General features: G+C 39.6%; 1 protein-coding gene across 2 annotated transcripts in view; it reads left to right on the top strand.

Annotated features, from left to right (window-relative positions):
• The window catches only part of LOC129712852 (vinculin), an 88,142-nt gene extending 66,101 nt beyond the window's left edge, over positions 1-22,041 (top strand). Inside the window, exons 18-22 of one of the 2 annotated variants that reach the window (XM_055661574.1) lie at positions 2,319-2,504; positions 6,151-6,378; positions 13,548-13,751; positions 14,776-14,880; positions 16,635-22,041. In XM_055661574.1, the coding sequence (XP_055517549.1) occupies positions 2,319-2,504; positions 6,151-6,378; positions 13,548-13,751; positions 14,776-14,880; positions 16,635-16,781 (870 nt within the window). In that variant the 3' untranslated portion in view covers positions 16,782-22,041. The remainder of the gene's footprint in view (positions 1-2,318; positions 2,505-6,150; positions 6,379-13,547; positions 13,752-14,775; positions 14,881-16,634) is intronic. The other variant, XM_055661573.1, reaches the window with a different exon arrangement.

The following is a 22,041-nucleotide window of genomic DNA, read 5'->3' on the forward strand; positions in this document are numbered from 1 at the left end:
GTAAAATACCCATAATTTTACACAATATCCAAACTGCCAACAGAATTTTTAAATTATGTTGTGAATTTTTGTGGAAGGAATGCATTACTGCTTTCGTATGATTTTAATATTTATCCTCGAGATGAAACCTTGCAAATGAGTGAGTTGTCACAAAATGCTGGAGTAACTCAACGGGTCAGGCAGCATCTCTGGAGAGAAAGAATGGGTGGCATTTCAGGTCGACACCTTTCAGTCCGAAGAAGGGTCTCGACCCAAAACGTTGCCCATTCCTTCTCTCCAGAGATGCTGCCTGTTCCGCTGAGTTACTCCAGCATTTTGTGTCTATCTTCAGTTTAAACTAGCATCTGCAGTTCCCTTCTACACAATGAGTGAGTAGTATTGTATTGCTGTTTTCACAGCAATAAAGTTTAGTGCATAATCCTTTTGTTAAATATTGATAACAATTAGTTGAAAAGATATTTAATATCTTTAAGATATTTATTACGGAGATAGAGTCAGTGTGGAAACAGGCCCTTCGGCCCATGGCGACCAACAAGCCCCATCTACACTAGTTCTACCTACCTATGTTTGGCCCATAATCCCTCTAAATCTATCCTATCCATATACGTGTCTAAATTTGTCTTAAACATTACGATAGTACCTGCCTCAATTACCTCCTCCACCAGCTCATTCCTTATATCCGCCACCCTTTGTGTAACAAAAGTAACCCCTCGGGTTCCTATTAAATCTTTCCCCTTCTCGTTCTAAACCTATTCCCTCTGTTTCTTTCTTCCCCTACTCTATTCCTCTTATGATTTTGTACACCTCTATAAGATCACACCTCATTCTCCTGTGCTCCAAGGAATAAAGCCGTAGCCCACTCAACCTGTCCCTGTGGCTAAGGCCCTCGAGTCCTGGCAACATCCTCGTAAATCTTCTCTGCACCCTTTTCAGCTTAACATTTTCCCATAACATGGTGACCAAAATTGCACACAATTCTCTATATGTGACCTCACCAACGTCTTCGATAACTGCACCTAGGTCAATGTACCTAAAACCTTTGGACCACGCTACCTACTTGTGACACTACTTTCAAGGAAATGTAAACCTGCACTACTAGATCCCTCTGCTGTAAACCCTCTCTAGAACTTTGTCATTCACAGTGCAGGTCCTATCCTGTGTCAATGAAGTGGATGGGAAATTGAACAAGCTAATATAAGCTATAATAAAATGTTAGTTTAAATCCAGCTAAATTCATTCATTTATTTGAACCTCTTAAAAGATCCGCTGATGCTGTGTACATCATGCAATTTCTATCATACATGCAATATTGTATTCTTCAAATAAGACTACTAAATTTGTTGTGCCATGTTGACACAGACACAAGCAGCAGACACATCCAGTTACCTTGACAATCGTGTGTAGGCAGTGTATCATTGCAGTGTATCAGCAATTTTAATGTTGGTCACAGAGTTGGTGGCAGCATTAATCACTGGTGTATTACTGTGGTATATCTCTAGTGTGTCACTGTGGTGTATCACTATTAATCATTGGTGTATCCATAAGTCTGTAAGTTCAATGCTTGCAGCCAGAAAGGGAGCAGTAACAGCCAACTGTGAGGCAAACAGACAGTGCAGAAGTGGATATGCTCGCATTACCTTTTGGGTAATTGTGGGAGTTATGACGGCTTGAGGGACTACAGCCACCTCTGAGTATACACTGAGTATACACTGTCACAAATGGCTCGTTTGCACAGATGAAGAAAGACAAGTGAGAGATGGACAATGTTGGAAAGTTTAGCAGTTAGGGAAACAGACGGGTATTTCTGTGGCCACAGGTGTGACTCCAGGATGTCGTTGAAAATCATAAATAAAAGCTACTATTCAAGAAAGGATTTAGAACCGAAAATAGGAACCTCTAGAGCAGTTATCTTCATATTTGTTATGGGAAATTACTTGAATCTTTTGGTTGCTAAAATTGCGAATTTTGTCTGTTGGAAACTAGCAGAGTCATACTGTTTAATCACAGGAGACATGTATTTGGTAGACAAATCCTTTTGCCAGCGCACAGTTTACATTTGAATGACATTTGCATATTTTCTTCACTTTGCACAAAATTATATATCTGAATTTCCATGGAAATACGTTACCTTTTATAAAATGAACATAAAAATGAACCTTAATGGTACTTTGTGCATTCCCTACAGGTAATTAAATAGTAAGTTTTATACCACAATGGGTTTGATTTAAAATGTTGCTTTCAATCATTAAAAAAAAAACTGGAAATAATTAAAGAGGAATTGCAAAGAAAATTTGACAGTTCATTCTGCTGTTTTTCAGCTGAATGATGAACCTGCTCCTCCTAAACCACCGCTTCCTGAGGGTCAGGTTCCACCACCAAGGCCACCTCCTCCTGAGGAAAAAGATGAGGAATTCCCTGAAATGAAAGCCGGGGAAGTTGTAAATCAGCCGATGATGGAGTCAGCTCGGCAGTTGCACGATGAAGCCAGGAAGTGGTCAAGCAAGGTGAGATCTTTATTAGTCCTTAAAATCGTGCACTATCAGATTTTTCATGATTTGGGAGCGCAGATATCAACCTTTGTTCTTTGTATGTCTGTTTAAATTTGTCACATTAATTTTGTTGACTTCTATGTGAAGCTCAATCAATTTCAATTTAAATGTTCCTTGAAATTGAAATAATTATTTCCTTTGTAATCATTTGATCCTTCTAAAGTTAAATGTTTTAAGAGTATACTAACTTACTGCAATATATAATTTATGAGTCAATCATTTTGGGGCAGATTGCATATGGAAAACCTAAAAAAGAATATGTGGTTACTGAACATGGAAATCACATTTAATAATCCAGTGCAGCAGTGACTAAACCAGCCAATACATTGATTATTTTATTTGAAATGGATGTGTAAGAAAACAGTAGTTCCCATTGTAGGCCATGTTACTTGAACATTTCAATTTAATATGCCACTTCACATGGCGATCAAAACACACATCGGTGATTCCAGTATTTCTCAACATCCAGTAGTGGTTTAGGTGAGAATACAAGGGCCAATTTGTTAGTACTTGACTTATTCTTGCAAACTACACTGATACTGAATCATTTATTGCATAAAAATATAACATCCAATTTGTTCAGTGTGAAATTGATGACTTGTGCTTTAATACTGTCGGCAAGTGTTGAAAATTAAATCGTATACATTTTTCATCTAAGAGCATTTTGAAGTTTCCTTGGAAGAACTGCAACGTTAGATGGCTTCAGACATAAGCAAGACTTTCTACACTGTAACAGTTCATTGGAAAGCTTGAACCTGTTGGCTAATGGTTATAGGGAGCCGGTGTTAGGTCATTTATGTCCAAATTGAACAGACAGCACCAGTTATTGGGTCTATAAAACATTGGTATTGTAATTTTCTGACCATTTTGCTTTGACTGTTTTATGTAAACATTTGAAACCTTTTGAAAGTGAGATCTTCAAATCTTCCACCACCTCGTGCAACCACCTGCCTACAATTGTTCACCTTTTTGTTAACATTCACCTTACACATTCGATGTTGTAAGATTTGCTGGAAGATGCCAGGAAATTCTGAATCTTGAAAGAAAAATGTTTGAATATTTTTACACAATGTGAATTTAGACCCAATGAGGAAAATTAACTTTTTGTGCTTTAAAAAATAATTTAGAATTCGAAAATATGTTCAATTTCCCCAAGAAAATCTGCTTAAGTAAGCAAATGGCGAAAGAGTGCATTTTTTCCCCTTTCCCTTTTCTAGCCTGTTCTGTACTATTTTTGTGCATATTGCGATCTTTCTTGACAAGACGTGAAAGATAAAACTTTATTTTTTGTGTGTTTAAAGTAATTAGCTTAATTTGGAATGCAACTTATCTGCTTTGAAAAATATGTTAAAGCGTAGGTGGGTTGCATAGCAGAACGTGACAAAGAATGCTCGGCTATCAGGTAGAAGCAAGAAATCCTAAACTGGGACCATCCTTGGTATTCTGTAGAGAGACAAAACCTCGCTAAGGTTTGTATGGACGTGATGAAGGTGAAAGATGGACTTCAAGTTGAAAATTGTGATTGAGATGAGCTGGAAGATCCAGGCTGGAGCAGCCAAAGGCATTCATGTTGGGTCTGCAAATAGAACCTCTGCCGTGGGGAATGCTGACAGTAGCAAACCTTGAAGCGCTAATCAACATTTAGAGGTTCTGCAAAGCCAGCTCCCCAATCATCGAGTTGAATTTAATTAGTAATATTTGGCACGGGGCATGTGAATGTCAATTAGGTGGGATTCATTTTAGCGCGGTAATTAAATTTGCAGTCAGGCTTGGGTTACTCAGTGGTGGCTGGAAGTAAGGAGGAGGGATAAGAAATGCATTAAATGTGTGCTGTTTCTTACAATTGCTGATGTTAAATGTGAGAACAAGGTTTTAAGTGAAGGAACAACTTTGTTGAATTATAACAGACAGTGGTTGGTTCCCATCAGGCACGGAACTCTCTATCAAAATATGGAGGAGACTGGGGGGACAGTTTTTTGGCGGCCGCACGTGCATGCGCACACTCACACACACATGCGCGAGGCTTCGGAGGCTCAATCCAGCGCTAAATGCAGCTCAACTCTGCCTGTCTCACCGGGTTAACCTACAAGCCCTGACTGGACTGACGGGACATCAGCGCTGCTTTTCCACGCTGGCCATATATCCCGCAAGCCCAGGCAGGTTCACCTGGTGGGACAGGCAGAGTTGAGCTGGGTTTAGCGCTGCTTCTCTGCGCTGGCTGTGGGCCTGGGGGTACAGCTCGCGTCTGACTCCTGACCTCTCTGGCCAACCGTGGAGGGGGGGGTACTCGGGTGGGGACAGGACAGCGCCGGAGACCCGGCCGGGATCGATCCTGGCTGCGGATGAGGCGCAGGTCTGTGCCACGTCTCCCTCCTCCAATCACCGCACTCTATCCTCAGTCCCACCCCCCCCCCCCCCCCCCCCCTCCTCCCTCCTCCAATCATCGTGCTGAATCATGCCCCGCCCCCATTGCCTGCTGACCAACGTCTCTCTCGTCCAATCGGCGCCCTCGACCAGCAGTCCCACCTCCACGGAAAGCGGAGATTTTAAAATCTGGATGACAAAAACTTGGGGGGGGATGTCCGCCACCTCTCAAAGCGTGGGGTGGGAGACGTGTCCCCTCTGGCCCCCCCCCCCCTGGGTTTTCCGCCCCTGGTTCCCATTGCACCAATTGAAAACATTCAGGTGCCCTGGCCAACCTTCACCCCTCAACCAAAATAAAAAAAAAACAGATCTAACCATTACTGTATTTTTATTGCATAAGTTTTCTTTGTGAACTGGCTGCCAGACTATGTTATTTACTGGAGATGTAGGAAACTGCAGATGCTAGAATCTTGGACAAAACAATGCTGGAGGAACTTGGTGGGTCAGGCAGCATATGTGGAGGGAATGGTCATAAAGTGTTTCGGATCGGGGCGCCTGAAGAAGGGTACCGGCCTGAAATAGTTTCTGTCCATTCTCTCCACAGATGCTGCCCAACCCACTGAGTTCTTTCAGTACTTTGTTGTTTTATCTGCTTTACTGCATTGACTACACCTTAGATTGGCCTTAGATTGCTTAGGGATGAATGAGAACATGAGAGGTGCTGAATAAATCTGAGTCTCGGATTCTTGCATTGACTTTGTTCCAATATTTCCTATTGTTTACTTTTATTATCTTGTGGTATGTCTTATGAAATTCCTTCATTGCCAGCACACTGCCTCGCATCCCATTGCTTTTCGATATCCTAACTTCTATCTACCTTTGCATTCTGTTTCCTATTGGGTTTATGTCAGCTGATCCTGTTCTCTTTTTTATGTTCAGTGTTTGTGCAAATGGTCAAACCAGTGAGTGTACAAGATTTTTTTTTCTGTGGGATTTCTGGGGAAAAGTCTTTCCTTTCAGCATGATTCATCTGTTTTTTTCAAAATGTTCAGTCACAAATTAAACAACCATCTCTTTTTCCCTTACTAAATTTCCTAGGTACTTTTTTTTGTCATTTACAGAATGAAAAGATACCTAATTGCTAAAATAGCTCCATCCATATCCTCTTTCCTTCTTCTGTCTTTTCTACTAACTCTCTCACTGTCTTTCCATCCTCCTGCACATGGTACCATTACAGCCTGATGTGACTGATGAGGCAAGTGAAGCACTTGAGGCTGATGTAGATGTGTATGATGATGATGCTGATGATGATGATGATGACGATGTTGAGTTGACTCTTCCCTCTGACAATGAAGATGATTACGAGCCTGAGTTACTTTTAATGCCTACAAATCAGCCAGTTAATCAGCCAATGCTGGCTGCAGCTCAGTCTTTGCATCGAGAAGCAAGAAAATGGTCTAGTAAGGTACTCTTCAGTTTTTCCCAATGGCAGTTCATTCGTTTGCATCCGATCTTTCAAAGCATTGGTCCACTTGCACCACCGCAGATTCTTGCTGGATTTTGTGAGCCTGAAGTTAAATGTTTGTCTGCATTCCTGAAGAAATGAAATTGGCTTCACATGGTTCCTCATCAAGGTCAGCAGCTGATAATAAAAAAAGTTGACTTTGATGCATTTGGAAGCATTATTGTTTGCTGAGTACATTCAGATCTCCATGGTCAACCTTCAAAACTGTAGTTTCTCCATTGCTTATGAAGCCATACATGAAGGTTTCTGAATAACTTCCGGATTGTAAATATGTTATAATATTTTTTCATTGAACCTTATAATTTGTGATGCTTCTTCCCAAGGGTGGATGGATGGAGATGGATATAAAAAATGGACATTGTTCTGGCAGTAACTGTTAAAGGAAGACTGTCTGCTGAAATGTCTTTAAAATGGTTTTAAGATAATTTGTGCTGGATTTACCCCCATGCAAAATTTAGCACGTTATCTTAAAACCATTTTTGTATGGATACTTTCTAATGTTTCCAAATATCTCTGATCAGAAACATTTCATCACAGTTTCCTTAACAAAAATAATACAATAGTGAATAAATTCACCACATTTAATTAATGTTAACAAAATTAAGAAAATCACCTTCATTCCATTTAATGAATAGTTGTGCCCCTTTTTCAATGAGTGATGTTGTGCTGGAGGTGCAACTGTGACTGGTATGAAGTTGAGGGATCAAATATGAAATGCATCCAGCTCTCTGAAAGGGCCTGGTTCTGACCTCCATCACATCTGTGCTTTGGTGCAGAGGTTCAGAACATGCTGATGCATACACTGTCGCAATGGATGATCCGTCCTTTGCTAATCCAAATAGGAAGTGAGCTTCCATCTCCAGAAATTTACACAAACAACATTTTGTTCTCAATTTCCTGAACGGGGAAACTATGAATGAAAACGGTGTCCGTTCTTCACAGATTGGAGGAGTTCTCCAGTGGTGTTTCTGGAAACTGGAGATTGCATTCACATTGGATTGTTTTAATACATATATTCATTGACAATATCATTCCTTTAAGGTTATTTAATCTCCAGTACCTCACTTCTCATTCCCAGTCCAAAGTGAAGGAAATAAACAATTTTTGATCCTTCCACCATGACCAGAGGGTCCTTCCATATCCAAAGAAAGCACCATGCAAATGCATATTGCCTTTGGTGTCTAATGTGGGAGAGAACAACTTGCATTCATTAATAGCTGCATGGTCTTCCCATTCTATAGATAACATTCTGGTTCCATCCCAAGTTACTTCCACCCTAGTAGAGACTAATTAAAACTCAGAGGAATGGTTATTTTAGAGGCCAAACAATAAATGAAGTTCCTCTATTTTATTTCTAATGACATTGCCACATTTTAATATTTGTAATAGTTTTAGTAATTCAAAGAGGAAAAAATCCACCCATTACAGTGCAGAAAAACGTTTGCGATGTTTTGGGCATTTTTTAAAAATAAAGTAGTTGAAAGCAGAATTAAAGTTGGCGTGCCTCAGTATGCTTTGCTATATTAGAGGTGCTAAATAAATGACCGGTAAGCTGTTTATTGGAAGTTACAAACTTTGAGTTTTCAAAGTATTAGTCATAGTGCAGTACATTTTATTCTTACAATTTTGCTCTTCAAAAATATATAATAGACATTCTTCCTTTTTAGATTGCAGCCTTACTAACATGCAGTGTTTGTGCCATTGAATTAAGTTTTTATTTTCATTCTACATTTAGTCTGCATTACTTGACTTTTCAGTGTTAGAAGCATTTGATTAATTTTATTGGTAAGACAGCATGTGATCATTCTGCTTTTACTAACATTTCATCCATGTATTGCTGTGCTTTGAAATGCACTGTTGAATGCCTGACCCTGTTTTTGATCGTGCCCATGCAGATTAAAACAGAATGTTTGCTGTGTGGCATTTTATGAAACATTTGAACATTTTAAAATTATTGGTTTAGCTTTTATTAATAACATCAGTTGACAAAATTAAAATAATAATCAAATAGAAGAATTTGAATTTTACTTTTAAGTTTGAACAGAGCATTTCTAGAGAAAATGTTGAAAACAGCTATTGCATTTATTGCTAGTCCCTTCATGCCTATTGTATTTACTTAAATGGAAAGCTCATTTATGTCTAATATGTTTCTATTCCTTTTGGAACAATTTAGGTTTTTGTTTTCAATTGCATGCGTTTGAAATTTATATTACCAACATTACAGTTGTTGATGAGGTTTATTTTCTGTTCATATAGTTTGATGAGAAGTGAGTTATGCAATATTGTGCAAAAGTTTGAAACTGTTTACAAAATCATACCATTTATTGACAAGTTGTTAACTTTGTGGAAAATACCCATATGACGACAATTTCACAATGTGATTCATTTTTTAAAAACTTGGCTGTTTTGGAATTCTTGTGAAAATTATAATGGTAGTGAAGACCACAAATGATTTGTAGTGAATGAATTGACTATAGGAACTCAGTGGGTCATGCAGCATATGTGGTGGGAAATGAACAGTCAACATTTCTGGTCGAGACTCTTCATCTGGACTGAAGAAATAGAAGGAAAGTAGCCAGCATGCAGAGGTGGTGGATAAGAGCTGGCATGTGACTGATCATACAGGTGTTGATTGGCAGGTGAGATTCGGTTACGGAGGGAAGGGTGACGATCATGACTAGTTGATAAGTGGAGACTCACCAACTCTGCGCCAACAATCAATCACCACTTTAGATACATAGATAACAGGTGCAGGATAAATGCAGTGCATTTGGCCCTTCGAGCCAGCACCGCCATTCACTGTGATCATGGCTGATAATCCACATTCATTACCCCGTTCCTGCCTTCTCCCTAGATTCCACTAGCCCTAAGAGCTCTGACTCACTCTTTTGAATGCATCCAGTGAATCGGCATCCACTGCCTTCTGAGGCAGAGAATTCCACAAATTCACAACTCTCTATATTTAAAACGTTTTTCCTCATCTCATTTACACTGATCATATATTCCACTAGACCCATAGAATCGTGGAGCTGTACAGCATAGAAATAGATCCTTTGGCCCACCTGAGGAAGGGTCTCGACCCAAAGCATCTCCCATTCCTTTTCAGAGATGCTGCCTGTTCCGCTGTGTTCCTCCAGCATTTTGTGTCTAACTTCGGTGTAAACCAGCATCTAGCAGTTCCTTCCTACCCATTCGGCCCACCTTCTTCATACCAATCAAGATAGCACACTGGGTTAGTCGCATTTGCCCCATAGGCCTCTAAACCCTTCCTATCGATACATTTGTCCACGTCTTTTAAACTTTTATTGCTCCCTCTGGCAGCTCATTCCATGTACAAACTACCTTGAGTGATAATAATACCCCTGAGGTCCCTCTTAGATCTCTCACCTTAAGCCATATGGAGTTTTAGAATCTACTCTTGGGGAAAAGAAACTGAGCATTCACTTTATCCATGCCACTCATGATTTTGTACGCCTTTGGACAACACAAAGGCGCAGTGGCAGGGTTGCTGCCTTACAGTGCCAGAGACCTGGGTTCGATCTTGACTGCCGTGCTGTCTGTATGGAGTTTGTATTTTCTCCCCATGACTTCAGGGGTTTTCTCTGAGTGCTACGGTTTCCTCACATACTCCAAACACGTTAGGTTTGTAAGTTTTTTGGCTTTGGTAAAAATTGTAAATTCTCTAGCGTATAGGATAGTCTTAGTGTGTAGGGATCGATGATTGGCACAAGGCGTCAGGACTTGTCTCCATGCTGTAGCTCTAAAGTAAACTAAATCTTAATAAGGTCAACCTCAAACCTCCTCTTCTCCAAAGAAGAATATCCTTGCCTACTCAACTTCTCCCTATAACCCGAGCCTGCAAGCACAGGTAACATCTTGGTGAATCTCTTTCCAACCTTTCTCATTGCATCCTTTGCAACTTAGTGACATTCCTATAGCTGGGTGACCAGAACAAAACATGGTATTTCAAGAGTGCCTAACCAATGACTTGCCAACTGCATCATGATGTCCCAACTTTTGTACTCAATACCAAGTTCAAGTTGCATTTATTGTCACATGCACCAATTGGGACCGTGAGATTTTAGTTACCATACAGTCATACCAATAAAAAATAAGACAATACACGATAGAGTTTAACGTAAACATTCCCACACGGCGGAATCAATGTTTCCCACTGGGAGGGATGGCAATAAATTTCAGTCATCTTCCTCACTGTTCACTCGTGGTTGGGGCCTTTGAGCCCTCCGCAGTTGTAGCTCCCAATGAAGGCAAGAGTGCTAAATACCTATACTCCTAGATCTCCCCGTTCTGCAACACTGTCCAAGGCTCTACCATTTACTGTGATTTGACATAATAAAGTGCAACACCTCACATTATTCAGAGTTCAATTTCATTTGCCATTCCTGGGCCCACATTCCCAAATTATCTAGATCTCTTTGCAAATTTAAATAACCCACTTCAGACCTTAGACTAAACAAGGGTCCCGATCCAAAATGTCACCTATCCACGTTCTCCAATGTGCTGCCTGACCTGCTGAATGACTCTTTTACTTAGTGTAGGGGAATCAAGAATCAGGGGACAGGAATATGTTGCAGCCACATAAAAACGTTGGCCAGGCAATTTGTGTGTGCAGTTCTGATCGGCACATTACCGACGAATGTTGGAGGGTTTTGGAGAGGGTGCAGCAGAGGTTCACCTGGATGTTCCCTGGATTGAAGTGTATTAGCTACAAAGAGAAGTTGGAATGTCTGAGTCCAAGGGAAAACTTGACAACAATTGTTAAACTATCAGAGACAGATAAGTTAGATAGTTAATGTCATTTTGCCAGAGTGGAAATATCAAATATGAGGGAAAATGATAGAAGCAGACATGATAGTAAAGTTAGCTTTCATTGCAAAAGGATTTGAGTATAGGAGCAGGGAGGTTCTACTGCAGTTGTACAGGGTCTTGGTGAGACCACACCTGGAGTATTGCGTACAGTTTTGGTCTCCAAATCTGAGGAAGGACATTATTGCCATAGAGGGAGTGCAGAGACGGTTCACCAGACTGATTCCTGGGATGTCAGGACTGTCTTATGAAGAAAGACTGGATAGACTTGGTTTATACTCTCTAGAATTTAGAAGATTGAGAGGGGATCTTATAGAAACTTACAAAATTCTTAAGGGGTTGGACAGGCAAGATGCAGGAAGATTGTTCCCGATGTTAGGGAAGTCCAGGACAAGGGGTCACAGCTTAAGGATAAGGGGGAAATCCTTTAAAACCGAGATGAGAAGAACTTTTTTCACACAGAGAGTGGTGAATCTCTGGAACACTCTGCCACAGAGGGTAGTTGAGGCCAGTTCATTGGCTATATTTAAGAGGGAGTTAGATGTGGCCTTTGTGGCTAAGGGGATCAGGAGGTATGGAGAGAAGGCAGGTACGGGATACTGAGTTGGATGATCAGCCATGATCATATTGAATGGCGGTGCACGCTCGAAGGGCCGAATGGCCTACTCCTGCACCTAATTTCTATGTTTCTATGTTTAAGAGGCATGGAGCCAGGTGCTTAAACAGGCAGGAGATAAAGACCAATGCAGGCAGGATTCATTTAATTTAAATTGGCATGATGGTCAGCACAGAGGTTGTGGACCAAATGACCTGCTCCTGTGCTTTTTTATGCACGGCCTCATCCATGTCTGGGGAGAGGACAGCATCCATGGAGACCATACTGAAACAGTGGTGGCAAAATGAAACTTTAAAATGATTGTATAAATATTTCACCATTTTAAATGTTTCATTATTTTAATGAAATTAAGGAGGAAATACAAATGTAGTTTGCATTTCAGTGATCAAATCCACCAGAGATCATGGGACCTTAGCACAGAAAGAGAAGTACATTCCATTCAGTTTGTGTTCTAAACAATACAGCTTAAAAGGGTCTACTACAGGTTTAATTGTTTACGGAGCAACAGCAAACAGAGGTAAAAGCCTAATGTGTGCTACTGCATCCCAGGAGTGCTATCAGCCTGACTTTTCCTTCTGCATTCACCTGAGGACTCCTGATAACTTTACACACCAAAAATCACACTGCACTTACACATTGCATTTTGTTGTCTCTGTACTGTACACTGACAATGACAATTAAATTTGAATCTGAATCTGAGATACATAGTCGCCCCTTCCAGATTGGGATTTTGCGAGATAAACAGACAAAATCTGTTGCTGTATTCTGTGTTAACCAGGAATGGAATTTTGGATGCTCAACCCGTGATTCCATTTGTCTACGCATCCTCTGATTCCATGCCCAGTGCCACCACCGCTCCCATGTGACCTGACCTAAAGACATATATGGCTTTGATCCATCAATGTCCTGCAAGGTGACGAGTGGAACATGCCACTGTTTCCTCTCTAAATCTGGAAGACCAAAGTTGCTGAACACAGCAAGACAAGTTGAACTGAGCACCAGTGGGAATCAAAGCCATATCTTTATTATTTATCATTTATTGATCTATGAGGAGAGTTAGAAGTAATTTTCTTCATACTTGCAGCTTTCAGATATTTATTTCTCAATATACACCAACTCAAAAAAAGAATGTTACTATGCTTATAGCAATCTCATTCCATGTTTGTTAATAGGTTTATACCTGTTGAGGTGATGTGATTTGCAAATAAATTAAGTTAGCTGGCATATTTAGATGAAGCTGAAATGGACTTGGATATGAAGCTAGTTTCAACTCTGGATGAAACTATCAGTAAGCATCTATGACCTCAAAGTCCATGACCCTAATAAAATTCTTGGGTTATAATGTTTTTCAGTCTTTGAGCACTGAATGCTGTTTTTAAAATTATGGACTGCCATTTAACAGGTAAAACGAGTCTGGTAACTTGTACTGAAATTTTACCGTAAATTTATGACAGTAAAGATAAATGTTACAATTTCAAGTCAGTTTGAAGGGTAGAATTGTAGACTGGTCGGGTGGCTGTAATCACCAAGATAATCATGCACGATACGGTGCAGTGGGGCAACAAAGGATTGGGGCTATGCACTTTTTTTCAAAATTGAAGATGATAGATCAGATGGACTCTTAATTTGGTGAATGTTTAATCCTTGTTGTGACTTTGTTCATCAGGGTAACGACATCATTGGTGCTGCCAAGAGGATGGCTTTGTTGATGGCAGAAATGTCTCGGCTGGTGCGTGGTGGCAGCGGAACTAAACGTGCTCTCATTCACTGTGCTAAGGACATAGCCAAGGCATCCGATGAAGTGACACTACTTGCAAAAGAGGTTGCCAAGCAGTGTACTGATAAACGAATCAGAACTAATCTTCTGCAGGTATGCTGAGTTACTCTAAACAATGTCAGGATACCAATTCAGTTCTTTGACAGGAACACCTTTTTAATGGTTTTCACTTTATCCAAGTTCAATGCCTTGTCTTGTTTTTTGTTGTTTTCTTAGTACTGTTTGTAGAATTTGTGTTATTTTATGTTAATTTGTTTTTGTGTATTGTCTGTCTATATACCTGTGATGCTACTACAAGCAAGAACTAGATGTTGTACAGTCATACAGTGTGGAACCAGGCCCATCAGTGTGGAAACTTGCCCACACCGACCAACATGTCCCAGCTACACTAGTCCCATCTGCCCGTGTTTGGTCCATATCCCTCCAAACCTGTCCTTTCCTGGTACCTGTCTAACTATTTCTTAAATGTTGGGATAGTCCCTGCCTCAACTACCTCCTCTGGCAGCTTGTTTCATACACCCACCGCCTTTTGTGTGAAAAAGTTACCCCTCAGATTCCTATTAAATCTTTTCCCCTTTACCTTAAACCTATGTCATTTGGTCCTCGATTCATCTATTCTGGGCAAGACTCTGTTCATTACCCAATCTATTCCTCTCATGATTTTATACACCTCAATAAGATCACCCTTCATCCTCCTGCACTCCAAGGAATAGTCCCAGTCTACTCAACCTCTCCCTGTAGCTCAGACCCTATAGACCTGGCAACATCTTTGTAAATCCTTGTAAATCTTCTCCGTACTCTTTCCAGCTTGACAACATATTTCCTATAACATGGTGGCCAGAACTGAACAGTGTCCTCTAAATGCAGCCTCACCAACATTTTATACAACTGCAACATGACCTCCCAACTTCTATGCTTAATTACATTTTTTAGAAAGAAAAGGGTCATGGTATTTGGAATCGTTCTTGTATTCTATTGTGGAAAGTCGAGATGCGAAGTAGATACAATCCTGACCACGTCTATGATCCAAGAATAAAGGGAATACATTAGGAGTTCAATAGTGGTTTTGCGTAGTGTTTCTGCTGCTTGTATACTCACTAACTTTTGTTAATCACAGGTGTGTGAACGTATTCCTACCATCAGCACGCAACTTAAAATTCTCTCCACTGTCAAAGCCACAATGTTGGGCAGAACCAACATTAGTGAGGAAGAATCTGAGCAGGTGAGGCTTTTTAATCTTCAATTACTGAAATCAATGCAAAGTTCAAACTAACCCGGAGACAGCAGATGTAGACAGCAGATGTAGGAATCTAGAGCAAAACACAAATTATGGTATGAGCTTAGAGAGTGAGCAGCATCCGTGTAGGCAGGAGAATGGTCGACATCTCTACCCAACGTGTTAACTATCACTTTGCCTCCAAAGACCTTCAGCAGTATGTTCATTTACTTCAGATTAACTGGTTTATTTAAAGATGCACACAGTAAAGATAATTAATTTGCTTTATTATTGAAGCATTGACACTAAAATTGATTTATTACTTCTCTTAAAAATAAGGCAAGCTGATACGATAGCGTGTGCACTTATACATTAATTAGATACTGAAACTATTGGGTGTCTTATTAATAGCGGTAGCAAAAATTTAAACAATGTCAGGTTGAGAATTTAAATCGGGTTCATTAAATTTGAAGGAAAAAAATTGATAATCAGGTGGTGCTGACCACAAAACTACTGGAGTGCTGCAGAAACATATCTGACAATTGATTCAAGCGGAAGAATTGATTTGTATCTGGTTAACGGAATAAAAAGAGACATTTGTACAATATCTTTGTATTCATACATTAGAGTTGGCATGTCTAATAATGCCATTTTCAATTGAAGAAAACCTCATGGAATGACAACAGGCTTGTGGAAAAAGTACTCCCATAATGCCTTCTGCTGGAGAGTATTGACTAAAATGAATTGCAACCCAACAATCAAAAGGAATGTGCAGGAAGGAACTGTAGATGCTGGTTTAAACCGAAGATGGACACAAAATGCTGTAGTAATTCAGCGGGACAGGCAGCTTCTCTGGAGAGAAGGAATTCAGATTCAGATTCAGATTCAATTTTAATTGTCATTGTCAGTGTACAGTACAGAGACAACGAATGGGTGACCCTTCTCTAGATTCAAAAGGAATGGATGAATTTTTTCACTTGCACCTCCACCAATCTCATCTTCTATATCCGCTGTTCCAGGTGTGGACTCCTGTATATCGGCAAGACCAAGTGCAGACTGGGCGATCGCTTTGTTGAACACCTTTGCTCAATCCGCCTTGACCTCCTGGTTGCCAAACTCTTTAACTACCCTTCCCATTCTCACACTGACCGTTCTGGCTGTCCTGGGCAGCCTCCATTGTCAGAATGTGATGTGGCCAAACACAAATTGGAGGTACAGCACCTCATTTCACTTGGGCCGCTTACAACCCAGCAGTATGATATATTGATTTCTCTAAATTCAAGTAACCATTGCATCCCCTCTCTCTGTCCCACCTTAGTTTCACTGTCATCCTGGTGAATTTCACTGTCTATATGACTCGTTATCATCTAGCGAGCCCACAACCGAAAATGGACCATTGTGAGCTCAAAGTTTCCTTGATCATCATTACTTTTTGCATATCTTTCATTCATTTGTTCTATCTCTCTCTTTCTATCACCATCTATATCTCTCATTTCCCTTTCCCCTGACTCTCAGTTGGAAGAAGGATCTCAACCTGAAATGTTATCTATTCCTTTTTTTCCAGATATGCTGCCTGACCCGCTGAGTTACTGCAGCTTTTTGTGTCTGTCTTAAACCACCATCTGCAGTTACGTGTTCAAAATAAGATTGTATATCGTTTTTGGAAGCTGTTGTAATTTTGCAAGATTGTGGAGCTAACTTTGTTTCTATTCAATGTTTTTATGGCTCTTCAATATTTCTCCCCCCCCCTCCCCCATCAGGCTACAGAAATGTTGGTTCACAATGCACAAAATTTGATGCAGTCTGTTAAGGAAACTGTACGGGAAGCAGAGGCTGCTTCCATCAAGATCAGAACAGATGCCGGCTTCACTCTCCGATGGGTTCGTAAGACTCCATGGTATCAGTAAATTGATACGTTTCCTTGGTCGTATCCATTCTGGAAATAGTAGTGGAAAAAGTCGCCCTTGGATAACTAAAATGTTCTACACGTGATGCACGGAGCACAAAATGAACAGAGTGGCAGTGTTGTTAGTGTTGACATAATGTTTCTAATCATGGCACAAAATGACACAATCTTTGCTAATTATTAAACATATATTTCTCTTGCATGTATGAATTATGACAATGTCTAGCTTTTTTAGTACTTCTGCCGTACAGCTTTTCAAGAATCACTGAAATTGTGTATTTGTTTGATATCTGTCACCACTTTTCCCTCCATAGTTTGTATGATTTAGAAGTTAAATGAGAGCTTCGCTGTCATACCGTTCAAATGTTAAGCACTGACGGAGTCTTAAATTATCAAAGTTTGGTATAGAGCCCTACAGCACGGAAACAGGCCTGTCGGCCCAACCCATTCATGCCTAGCAGGATGTCCCATCTCAGCTAGTCCCATTTGCCTGTATGGCCCACATTCTCTAAACGTCTCCTATCCAAGTGTCTTTTAAATGTTACACTACCTGCCTCCACTACCTCCTCTGGCAGCTTGTTCCATATTTCAGCCTCAGAGTTAAATAATTGCCCCTCGGGTTCTATTAAATCTTTGCCAACTTACCTTAAACTTAGGTCCTCTGGATTCCAACACCTTGGATCAAAGGCTGTGCATTCACCCAATCAATTCCCTTTATGATTTTATACATCTCTATAAGATTACTTCTTAGCCTCGTGCATTCCTAGGAATAATCCCGAGCTTTCCCAACCTCTCGTCTGATGATATCCTGGTAAATCTTCTTTGAACTCTCTCCAGTTAAATGACACCCTTGTTATAGTAGGGTGACCTAAACTGAACACAATATAATCCCAGTGTGGCTTCATCAACATCTTGTATGATTGAAACCTAACTTCCCAATTTCTATAGTCTATACGCTGACTGTAGGGGGCCAATGTACCAACAATCTTCTTTGCCACCCTATTTACCTGTGATACGACTTTCAGGAAGCAATGTACCTGTATTCCTAGATCCCTCTGGTCTACAACAAACCACAGACCCCTACCATTCACCGTCAAGGTCTTACCCTTGTTTGACTTCCCAAAATATAACACCTGGCATTTAAATTCCATTAGCCATTTCTTAGTCTACTTGCCGTGCTCTAATCTTTGGTAACCATCTTCACTCTCTACAATACCACCAACTTTAGTTACATCTACAAACTTACAAATCATGCCTTGTACATTCTAATTCAAATCAGTGATATAAACCACAAACAGCAATGGGCCCAGCACTAATCTCTGAGGCACATCACTAGTCGCAGGCCTCTAGTCTGAAAAGCAACCTTCCACCATCACCCTCTGCTTCCTTCCATAAAGCCAATTCTGTATTTGGTTATTTAGCTCTCCATGGATCCCATGTGATCTAACCTTCTGGAGCAGCCTACCAAGACCTTATCAAAGGCCTTACTGGTCCACATAGACAATGTCTGAGGCTTTGCCCTCCTCAACCTTTCTGATCTGAAATAAACCTGTAATATGTAATGGATATATCACGGAGGTAACTTGTGTAAATTATTTCCCCTGGGCCATATGTTTGATCTAACAACCACAAAGTATGGTTCAGCATGATTATATGGACACTTGTTGGTAGTTGGTTGGACTGTTGTACAGCTGTCAAGTCATAGTGTGTGCAAAGCTGACTATTGCATTTGTATATGTCCTGTTCTTGAACAAGAACTTAATTATTAAGCCAAAGACTGTGTGGTAAATTTCTTTCTGAAAGGAGCTATATTGAAATAAACTATTGCGAAAACAAATAGAATGTCAATGTATTTTGTCTGGTGAATTGAGAATTTGTATCTAATATAAACAAAATTGTGCCTGAATCATTGTACCAGACAGATTACATTACTCAAAAAACAGATAACTGAAAAACCTATCACTGTGAGCTGAGTGGAATTCTGGACAGAATACACTGTGGTAAATAAACGGTTTATTGACAATTCAACAATTTAACGCATTTTGCTATAATGGTTTAGCCAATCAGTGAGAATATGTTAAAACATTTATATGGGTACTCTTTAATCAGGGTCCATCTTCACAAAATATGAAATCTTCACTGTATACTTGTGGTTCACAATGTATACATTTTACATTCATCCATTCAAGGGATCTGAATGAACCTGTGTTTAAAAATCTATTGTACACAGTAAAATATTCCAACTTTTGCTGCCCACAGCTGCTAAAAGAAGTATTATTTCCAGAGTGCAAATTGTTAAAATATAACTCCTAAATTATTTCTTAATACATATTGGTGATATTCACATTCACATGAAGCAACGTTTAAATTTGTTACCTTTTCTACAAATAATTTTTGTAGATATTCTATGAAAAAACATTAATTTTAGTTTTTCAGGATTAATGGAGTAGATCACTGCTACCTTTAAGAAATATTATAGTTAATAATCTTTACATTTGCCTCCTTGAATATTTATGTGCTTTCTTATCTTTATGAAGACTGTTCAATTACTTCCAGAAGCATTTCCTAATGTTATTTCGTGTACTTAATGCCATAGATTCCTTTAAAAATGGATTACAATAGGAATGAGCAGAGAAACGTGTTCCTTTGGGGGCACTTCTTAAAAGGTCAGTACTTATTTTCCTGCCAAAGTGAGCTATGACAAGGGCCAAATGACATCCGAACCATGCCAAGATTAACTGCTCTCTTCTGCCTACACGTGATCCATATACTTCCATGCCCTACGTATCCAGGTGCTTATCTTAAAGCCACTTGAACACCACTATCGTGTCTGCTTCCACCACCACCTATTGCAGCAGTATCAGTTTGTGAAAAAAACCTTGCCCTAAACCACTCCTTTAAATCTTGCACCTCTCACTTTAAAGTAACGCCCTTTAGTCTTTTACATTTCCACCCTAGGAAAAGGTTCTGATTGTATATCCAAACTTTGCTTCTCAGTTTATATACTTTTATCAAGTCTCCCCACAGCCTCGGATATTCCAGCGAAAACGATTCAAGTATGTCTAATCTCGATCTGTAGCTCATACCCCCTAATTCAAGCAACATTTTGGTAAACCTCTACTGCACCCTTTCCAAAGCCACCAGATCCTACAATGGGGTGATCAGAACGATACTGAATCTGACCTAACCAAAGACCTATTAAGCTGCAATATGACTTCCTTACTGATATACTCAATGCCTCAAATGAAGGCAAGCATACTATACAATACAATACAATTTATTGTCATTTGAGCCTAAGTGAGGCTCAAACGAAATTCCGTTTCCACAGCCATACAAAGACAATTTCCTACAGACATACACACAATTTAATTCACACAAACATCCATCACAGTGAACCCACTGTGATGGAAGGCAAAGTCTTTTCGCTCCCCTGTTCTCCATTTCTCTCCCGATGTCCAAGCCCCAGGCGGGCGATGATAAGTCCTATATACCTTCTTTACCACTCCATCAACGTGTTGCCACTTTCAGGGGGCTATGGACTTAGATTCTAAGGTCCCTCTGTACATCCATGCTGTTAAAGGTCATGCCATTAACTGTATACATTCGACCTCCTGAAGCACTTCACACTTGCTCAAATTAAACTCCATCGGCCATTTTTCTGCACATTCCTGTAGCTGATCTATATCCCACTGTATACTTATCAACCTTCCTAACTGTCCACAACTCCATCTTGACGTAATTTATCAACATCAACCAAGCCATCTACATTTACACCCATATGGTTCATTACATATCACAAACAGTAGAGATCACCACAGATTCCCACAGAACTCCACTGACGCCAGACTTCCAGCCTGAATAACAACCTTCTACCGCAAGACAATTTATAAGATACTAGACCAAGTGAAGAATCTTCCTTAATAGCTTCCCAACCATTAACATGCAGCTCACCAGCCTATAATTTCCTGGATTTTCTCCACTTCCTTAAATAATGGAACAACATTGCCCACTCACCAGTCCTCCAGGGTTGATTATAGTCCTGAGTATAGATTCTACAAAATGGACAATTATTTATTGGTTAAGTTTGAAAACTTACTTTTGCCTCGAGCTGCGCTGTCTTGCCTGTCTTTAATCACATGGAATGGTTTCATTTGACCTAATGAAAGGATAAAATAATTCTTGGAACAATTGTCAGCCCTCATTTCCTTCTGGCATAGTATCAAGTTGTCAATGATTGGATCATTTGACCACATATTAGCCATTCGTATTCAAGAACCAATGGTATAATGAAGTGTACTATATCTAACCTATACGCATCTTTTTTACAGCAAATATTGCATGAAATCTTAGCAATAGTTGTAAATGTAAATATTTACATTAAATCTAAATTATGTCCATTAAATTGACCTTTCTCTCTATCTCCCAAAATATTTATTCCTGGTTACACTGTGACTTAGGTTACCCAAGTGTAATATTACACTAATTACACTCGCATACAACATTAATTTACATTCATTTAAAATAAACGTATTGTATAAATGTTACACAATAAACTGCATATCCCTAAATGGTGGATTTAGTTTTGGAACATATTACACTCAAGCACCCAAGACATGGTTTTCATGCAAGGTTAGGTTGCGTCATTGGGTTATGCTTTTCACTGTTTTACCGGACAATAATAGCTTGCATGTGGTCACATAGACAGAACATATATTCCTTTACAAATCTAACTCATGCTTGATGTAACGGCCAAATTTGACATTGATCACATGATCATAATGATCTATTTACAATCATCATAATCATACTTTGTTAGTCAGGTATGTTTTGCAACATACAAGGATTTTGTTTTGCCATAGTCATGCTAATAAAAAGCAACAGAACACACAAAATACATTTTAACATGAACATCTACCACAGTGACTCCTCCACATTCCTCACTGTGATGGAAGGCGAAAAAAGTTAAATATCTTCCCATCATTGTTCTACCATGGTTGGGGGTCTCGAGCTTTCATGGGCAGTAAATAGTTGTACAACGAATAGATTAATAAAAATGTAAATGGTTTAAAATTAAATACCTCTTGCAACAAATCATAAATTACTTTGGCTATATAACGTGGAATGCTTAACTTGATTGTGTTGATGCTCTTGAGATTTGATTGATACTGTATTTGAATAATTGGCTTTGCCACAATTTGTAACTTGCTATTTAGCTTCATTAAGTGCCTGCAGTTTTAAATAAAGTTTTTTTTAACATTTTA

Source organism: Leucoraja erinacea, chromosome 34 (genome assembly GCF_028641065.1).
Source record: "Leucoraja erinacea ecotype New England chromosome 34, Leri_hhj_1, whole genome shotgun sequence".
Taxonomy (NCBI): Eukaryota; Metazoa; Chordata; class Chondrichthyes; order Rajiformes; family Rajidae; genus Leucoraja; species Leucoraja erinaceus.